This window comes from Eurosta solidaginis, chromosome 3 (genome assembly GCF_040869045.1).
Source record: "Eurosta solidaginis isolate ZX-2024a chromosome 3, ASM4086904v1, whole genome shotgun sequence".
NCBI classification, from domain to species: domain Eukaryota; kingdom Metazoa; phylum Arthropoda; class Insecta; order Diptera; family Tephritidae; genus Eurosta; species Eurosta solidaginis.
In genome coordinates, this window is record NC_090321.1 from 187,526,850 (window position 1) to 187,535,430 (window position 8,581).

Below are 8,581 nucleotides of genomic sequence, written 5' to 3' on the forward strand. Positions count from 1 at the left end.
AATGCTTGCAGATTTTTTAGCTGTAAAACGTAGGAATTCCCAAAATCGGTAAGGTAAGTAAGACAGAATAGCTTCTTAAATAGCCAAATATAGGGTGTACCCTAGTACTAGTTTTTTGTATTTAGCTTACCACAGTTGAAAGTGTTGCGACGTTACTCAAACGATTTATTATAGATAAATCGAACGCAAGGGGAAAATCAAAAATAAAAAAAAATGGGAAAATCGTCTTTATTTATATATGACCGGCGGATGGCTGCAATATGACTGGATCATTTTAGCTATTGAAAGTGTACTACGAATAACTGTGTAAGATATTAATATAAAGTAGATGAGGAGTTACGAGTGGAAACAATTATTAACAAAAAATTGCAAAACGGAAACCAATCTCTTGGTCCGGTGGTACGTTCAACGCCTTTCCGGAATAAGAGAATGGCAATGATTGAGCGATAGGAATAAAATTAAACGGGGTCACATTAATATAACAGGTTTTGGCCGCAAAATAAATCAGATGTCGTTAATTCTTATAGAACGATATGCAAATGTTCTCATTATATGAGGCTACACTTAATAAATTTAAAATTAATATGTAGCTAATCTTACAAACAACTGTCGCAACATGCCGCCAAGTGCATAATTTCATACTTAAATATTTCATAGGTGTGTGTGTATATTCATGATACCAACACTCGGCAAAAAATCCAGTTGTCCACAAAATTCCAAATGCGGTAGAAGATACAGCTGCAAGTTATTGGCCACAACGTAGAAAGTTAAAGAATGAAATTTGAAGCCACTAAACATGAGAAGAGAGATAAAAGAGTATAAAGTCAAAGAGAGATATCGAAAATTTAGACGAGCTGTACAAAACACAAATCGTGACACGCAACAGAAAATTGCGATAATACCTACCGAAAGTACCGCTTTAATTTGTGTTAATTTTGTGTTTTTTTTTCTATGGAGCACTGAAGCGCACAAGTTATGAAATTGACGATTAAGCGATGTGCTACTTGGATACGTTAAAACTTAATAATATTAAATAATAATGCATAGTAATGATGGAACCACGATATGACACGACTACGACTGCCCCCAACGGGTTAGGGGGCCTAGAATATACCCGCGGTAGGTATGCCTGTCGTAAGAGGCGACTAAAATACCAAACTGATTCAAGGGGTTGTGTAGCGCAATCCTCTCAAGGGGTTGCCAGCGCAATATATATCTTCTCCAATCTAATTTTCAACTTCACCTATCCGTGGCGAATCCTGTTTTATTAACAGCCGAGGCTCTGGCGACCCCAAGTTCATCATGGAGGGCGGTATGGCCTAGAAGGTTTAATGTGGTCATATAAATCGTTCCCGAGATTGTCGGGCTAGTACCTTGTTGTTGTTGTTGTTGTTGTTGTTGTAGCGATTAGGTTACTCCCCGAAGGCTTTGGGAGTGTTATCGATGTGATGGTCCTTTGTCGGATACAGATCCGATACGCTCCGGCAACACAGCACCACTAAGGTGCTGGCCCGACCATCTCGGGAACGATTTATATGGCCACACCGAACCTTCAGGCCATCCCTCCCTCCCCACCCCCAAGTTCCATGAGGAGCTTGGGGTCGCCAGAGCCTCGTCTGTTAGTGAAACGGGATTCGCCGCTCGAAGGTGAGGTTGACAATTGGGTTGGAGAAGCTATATATTGCGCTACACAACCCCTTGAATCCCGGGCTAGTACCTTAATGGTGCTTTGTTACCCGAACGTACCGGATCTACATATATCCGGCAAAGGACCATCAACATCGATAACACTCACCAAAGCCTTCGGGCAGTGTCTTTATCTTTAATACAACAACAACAACTGCATCGACGGGTTAAGACCAATATTTTATAGAAAGGAAGATAAAACAAAGCTGGCGTTAAAGCTCCCTAGCGTAGATTACTCTAGCAATGAGGAAGAAAGAGGAAATGCTCTGCTCGCAGCTCATTTTCCGGATGCGTCCGCAAACTTGACAAAGATGTGTATTCATCAAAAAAAAAAACTCTTCTGAGAGGTCGTAAAATGAGGGTTTCGCACTTCAAAGAGTGGGCGGTGTCTATTCCGAATATCTGCCTGGCGGAGATGTAAGTCGAGTACTCGAGAGAATATGTATTCACCTACCCTTCGGAAGGTGGCTCGAAGGTCTACTCAGCACTGCTACAAAAACAAGGTCTACTCGGCTCGAAACCAGCGAAACATTGTTGTTATTGAAAGAGGAATGTTCAAAAGCGTATGGTCTGCAGAACACTAAATTTAACGGAGGAATGGTGCGTAAGATTGGGATTTTGCAAGTATTAACTCCATTTAGACGACCTTCATTTCCTTCACCAAAAGGAGATGACTCACTGAAATGAAAATAATCACTCTAGATGGAGTACTGTTAGACTTTTACCGAAGTAAAACAAACTTTGAAGTAATTTTCCATACCGAGCTATCATGGAAGAAGCACGTGAATAACACAACCTCTCCTCCTTTTCGGGAGTTTTTTCCCTACTATTTCGGCATTGCTGCCGAGATAATTCCGAAAGATTTGACGATGATGTTCATAAAAAAAAACTACGTGGTCATCAAAGTTGGGTGGGTATCCGCTCCTTTTAATAATGGGGCGCTTTGTCTAGGCTACCTTCTGTCTTCCAATCACACCTTTTGTCCTTATTGTACAGAAGCTTTATTAAACTGTGGGTGCTACATCTGGGTTGATGAGTGGTTGTCTAGGTACGCTGCAAAAGGTACTTTGATTCCAAAATATGTACAGCAGTTATTTTATAAACCACAACTCCGCTGTTCTTTCACAAACTGCTACCAAATTTGAAGCATACGCTAAAAGGCATCAAGCTGATGCTAGACTAGATATACATTCAGTTAGTAAATATAAACATTCTCACATATGCAGTTATCTACACATATATAAGTACGAGTGTATGTACGAGTAAGTCATTAGATTACTTGGGCTTTTGCTTATTTTTCATCATTTAACTTTAACATTCAAGTGCTGCAGCCTTGACTTTGGAGCGCATTGCTTGTTTGGACCTGTAAATACTGCAGGGCACGTACATATGTTTGTAGATGTGTATACAAGTCAAGATATATAAAAATGGTGCAAATGCTTGCATGCAAGTATGCGAATATGAATGCCCGCTTGATATCTGCAGCTGCGTCATTTAATGACCAAAGCTCGAATATTTTAATGTATGGTGCAAATTATGTGCGTGTTTATTTGCACAGTATGCTGCCATTTTGTTGTTGGCCAACAACAGGTTCCTGGTATAGTCACGCTTCCTTTTTTGTTTACTAAAGTGTCGTTTTTTTATGTGAACTTATATTTGCGTTCGCAGCAAGTGGCATTGATTGTTAGGTAGCTTTTTATGTGTATGTATGTATGTTTAAATGATTGTTATAGAACCTCATTAATTACAAATCAATAATTGGCGTTTAGTATTAACTTTCAATGAAGTTTGGTATGAGTCGCCATAACGATTTTCCAATTTTTTTTATTTACTAAATATGTAGGTATCAACGATGTTTAAAAACTTTAATTAATTTGTCAATAAGTAAACAAAATAAAACAAGTAGTTGTCCAAACTCATCAGAAACTGGATAAAGGGTATAGTGATAATGTACTTCCCTCCAAATTGGAATGGCCAACAAATAAAATTTCCCAAAATGACAGCTCCCGCCAAATAAACAACAAAGGACCTGCCTTTAGCTACTCAGCCATATGAATGTTCCGTTGATCGCTGCATAATTGGTCTCTAAGAATTGCCTTTCTTGCTTCTATTCCTTTTGTTCACCATGTAGGCACATACACTCTGTATATAGTTTATTCCTAATAGTGTGGGTATGATTTTTAGGCGCGCTTTTGAAAGCTTAGTAACATTTGTTCGGATTTTTACAGTATTTGTTTTTAATACTTCCGCTGTTACTATTATATCAATATGATCATATGTATTTAATTAGCGAGCTTTGCTCATATTGCTTTAGGCAATGGCTTTTGTTATTGATATTAGAGAAAAATTTTATGTTTTACAAACGGCGATGGTTACTAGGACATGTTTCTGAATTTCAGAGTGTATGTGCCTACATGGTGAACAAAAGGAATAGAAACAAAAAAGGGAATTCTTAGAGACCAATTGTACAGCGAACAACGGAACATTTATATGGCTGAGTAGCTAAAGGCATCTGTTGGAGATTGGAGTTCAATTCTTAGCTCCCGAAAAGCTAGCTGATAAAGAAGTGAAATTCAGAAACATGTCCTAGTAACCATCGCTGTTTGTAAAATTTACAATTTTTTTCTAATATCAATAACAAAAACCATTGTATAAAGCAATATGAGCAAAGCTCGCTAATTAAATACATACGAAAACGTTTTACGTAATACAAAGTTCGCCAATCATTACATTGCCTAAAGCCAAATGAAAGCAGTCTTCCTCAACTTATTTTTTTTAGTTGTTTCATGAAAGATGAAATATTTACTAAAGTGCTCTTAACAAAACCAGTTCTCTACTTCTACGAAAAACAATTTAAACATACATATATTATTTTACATTTATTTGAGGTACCTATTTAAGTAACAATTCCAATCGGTTTTGTGTCCCTTTAGCGCAAGATTTGTTTGTCGTCTGCGCTTTGAGTAAGGCTGCTAGCTGTAGTAAAGAATTTTGTTGTTTCGTTTTTGATAGTGCATTCGGCGTAGGTGTTTTTTTCTTTTTCTTTTTGGCTTTGAGTGGTTGAATTAGATTTTGTGCAGATTTATTAGGAACAACTGGCTTTTGAACATTTAGTATAACTCCTTGGGATGCAACTTTTTGTCTTTTCTGCTTTAATGCCTCAATTTTAGTAGTTCTGTCACCGTCATATTTGGTTTCATTCTGTGAAGGCTCAACTTTTGGCTTAATTTTGTGCAATACAACCGCTTGACCTTTCTCAACTTTAATACCGGCACTTTTATCCTTGTTTTTCTTCTTCTTTTTATTTTTTATTTTAACAGCTGTTGATGGCACTGCTTTACATGTAGTTTGTTTCTGTTCATCCAAATCAGTGACTTTCGACTTTCTTAATTCACGTTCCTTTCTACTTGGTTTATTCATTTCGATTGTGGTCTTATGTTGGCAAAACTCACATTGCATTTCCTGAAATTGTGCGTAACTTGAGCTATGTATATTTCAGGCATATCATAATTTATTTACTACTCACCATGCTATTCCCCACGCGCTTTTGTAACCATTTGGCTCTCTTGCGTTGCTTTCTAGTAAGCACTCTACATTGTTCGATGCCACTTCTTGGCTCATTCAATTTCGCTATTTGTTTCTTCGCTTTGGTGCTCTTTGCAATTTCTTGTGGCTTTAATCTCATTCGATAATCTGTCTCGTTCCATTTGCTGCAGCAACGAGCGCACATTGTACTGTGGGAAAACTTTTCCTGTGGCATTTGGATGCCGGAATTCGCCAACTTGCGGCATATTGTCATGTAATAGGATTTGAGTAATTTATGTGTGTGCGTTGCGGGTTCCAGTGCACTTGCACACTCCCAATAATGCTTTATTACATTCTCCTTGTCCATATCTCGCACAAGTTGTTTAATTTTACGGCGTGTTTATATTCAAAAGTCAGCTGTTGTTGAGGATGGGGTATAATTATTTACTGTGACGGGGTAATCGATAACACAGTGATATCGTTGCATATGGATCCCAAATCACATGCACAAGATTGCGCATTGCGCATGTAAACTAAAGATCAATTGTTTTTTATCAGCAATTTTTGCGTCATTAGCTGTGTTTTTTTACACGCGTATACGTTTCGTTTGCGCGTGAAAAAAAAACGACTATCCTCGCTTAGATAATGCTTAGGAGACCCATCTAGCGGATGTGGTTAAACAACTAGCTAGAGCAACAGGATGTACCGAAAAGCGGAGACACAACGCTCTGATGGCCATAGGGTATAACATATAGCTGAATCAGTTGCGGTGAATTGTGAACACACATAGAATACATGGAATTATTGTAGAGGGTGAAACAAAGACACATATTTCAGTTACATCTGAGTATAATGCGTATTGAAATTTAGTAGGACAAAATTTATGCGCAGCAATTTCAGAGGTGTATTTAAAGTTTGTCGCTCAGCAGTCCATGTTTTTTTCTCTCTTTATTTCATTCGCTCAAGTAGTCAAGTGTGACGTAGTTGCGCAGAACGAAGCAATTTTTAACTCGTGAATTCGCAATCTTTTGCGTATGATTTGTGCATCAGGATAATGAACAAACAGTGTTCGCAGAAAATATTCAATAGCCGTGTTTTTCTTATACGCGAATACGTTTACGTTTCCGCGTTTACAAAATCGCTTATCCCCGCTTAGATAATAGCTAGGAGACCCATCTAGCGGCAGTGGTTAAAAAACTAGCTACTGCACAGGGTGTACCGAAAAGCGGAGACACAACCCTCTGTTGTATGGCTGTGTATAACATATAGCTGGATCGGTTGCGATGAATAGTGGATTCACACCATTTTTAGAGGTGAAACATAGAGTTAGTGTTGAGGTGAAACATAGACACATATTTCAGTCACATCTGAGTATAATGCGTATTGAAATTTAGTAGTACTAATTTAATGCGCAGCAATTTCAGAGGTGTATTTAAAATTTGACGCTTAGCAGTCCATATAAAGTTTAAGCGTAAACGTCTATAGATGTAAAAAAAAACACAGCTAATGTTTCAATGTACCAGCAAAGAGAATAGATATACATACATGCATACATATCGCACGCTCAGATAAATAGGGAACTAGGTCAAAAATTTTAAATTTCGATGTAAACGTCCGGGCTTCCAATTCAATACCCACCGATCTGTATACTCGAGTTACAAACACATCCACTAATCAGCGAGAAATGCCTTTGTGAAAAATAAAACCTGTATTGGTGCATAAGGGGAAGGCAGTCAGCTTTTCGCGTTCTCCGAACATTGCAATATTTTGAATTGATCCAGGTGTGCGATTCTAGGCATTTCAAAAGGTCCCCTTTCCGCTGTATGTGGTATGCTTCAATCGAATTTTATATTGGAACCATGCATGACCTTAAAATATTACATGAATACGATACTTGTGAATTGCCCAATCTATTCTCTTAAAGCCCCGTCACATAGGCAGTTTTTCATATAGATGCGTTTAACTCACTCTTAAGCGTTATGAGTAAGTTGCCCATGTTTTTATGGATAACGAGCGACACTGGCGCCATATAACTTGAAAAAGTAGCCAACTTGCAACTTTCGATGCAAGCAAAGCATAAGAAGAAGAATTTGACATTTGCTTTGGCTAAGGGGGTTGGCACACTTTGTAAGTGAAATTATTTTCCCCACTAGTTGGTAACTTTTCTAACATTTTTCGCAATTATAAACTGCGAAATAACAAATGAATACGACACAAAATAAGTTAGCAAGTATTTTTGTTGTATAGGGAGAATGTTGATAGCAGTGCTTCGCGAAATTTTGTATGTAAATGGGCAAGGCAAAATAAATTTCAATTGCCTAGTCTGAAGTTCCTTCATATTTATTAACGCAACATTTTGGTTGATTGTGGCGATGTCATGGCCGAGTTACAATGAAGTACTTATATATGTACCGGGTGGCTGATGAAAGCCGGTACCAAAAAAAAATTAAATAACTTTTTTTCTGTTTAATGAATCTGGTTAATTTTTTTTTTTATTTTGCAGATTGACTTTTACATTTAACAAAAATGGATAACTGGGACACTGAAACAAGAATTTGGATTGTCCGCCGCTATAACGCACTGGAGTCCGTAGTTTCGGTTCAAAGAGAGTATAGGCGCACGTTTGGCGGCAATCCTCCGAGCAGATGGACCATAATGAGACTTGTAAACAATTTTGCCGAGCATGGGGCAGTCACCAGAAGACCTTACCATCGAAACCCTTCAGTTCGAACGGAGCAAACAATCGCTGCTGTAGCTGCTGCCATAAAAAAAATCCACGTGTTTCGACAAGAAGTTTATCTGCTCAAATGGGTGTAAGCAGACAGTCATTACAGTCAATTATGCACAAAGATTTGGACTTATTCCCATATAAAATTCAAATGGCCAACAAATTGAACGCTGCAGACTTGCCGATTCGCTTGGAATTTTGCCAGAAAATGCTTCAAATGGTGGAAGAGGATGGAAACATGTTCAACTGTCTTTTCATGTCTGACGAGGCCCATTTCGATTTAAACGGCAACATAAACAAACAAAATTGTCGAATATGGAGTGCTTCCAACCCACAGATACTCCATGAGACGGAATTGCATCCACTTCGTGTCACAGTGTGGAGTGCAGTTTCATCACGCTGCATTATCGGGCCCTACTTCTTCGAAGAAAACGGTCACACAGTTACGGTTACTGGAGACCGTTACTTGAGCATGTTGAGGGAGTTTTTCTATCCAGAATTATGCCGAATGAGAATTTCTTTCAACTCTGTGAGGTTTCAGCAAGATGGTGCAGGTCCTAACATAGCCCGACCTGTTATGACAGAATTGCGACGAAAATTTCCCAATAAGCTGATATCCAGAAACTCCACAACTTTTTCATT

General features: G+C 38.3%; 2 protein-coding genes across 2 annotated transcripts in view; both read right to left on the bottom strand.

The window, feature by feature from the left end:
• The window catches only part of blow (blown fuse), a 65,948-nt gene extending 61,230 nt beyond the window's left edge, over positions 1–4,718 (bottom strand). Inside the window, exon 1 of the mRNA XM_067774287.1 lies at positions 4,579–4,718. The gene's annotated coding sequence lies outside the window, so the exon portion shown is untranslated. The remainder of the gene's footprint in view (positions 1–4,578) is intronic.
• Positions 4,453–5,631, bottom strand: LOC137244785 (uncharacterized). The gene is made up of 2 exons (XM_067774289.1): positions 5,213–5,631; positions 4,453–5,148 (listed from the first exon to the last, which is right to left on the bottom strand). The coding sequence occupies exons 1-2, from the start codon at positions 5,576–5,578 to the stop codon at positions 4,579–4,581; spliced, it is 936 nt and encodes a 311-aa protein (XP_067630390.1). The 5' UTR covers positions 5,579–5,631; the 3' UTR covers positions 4,453–4,578.
• Positions 5,632–8,581: the final 2,950 nt, after the last annotated feature.

Excerpts from the sequence above, each read along its gene's own strand:
- LOC137244785 (XM_067774289.1), bottom strand. The coding sequence starts at position 5,578 with ATGGACAAGGAGAATGTAATAAAGCATTATTGGGAGTGTGCAAGTGCA. Across the intron at positions 5,149-5,212 it reads AGCGCGTGGGGAATAGCATG|GAAATGCAATGTGAGTTTTG; the intron begins GTGAGTAGTAAA and ends GCACAATTTCAG.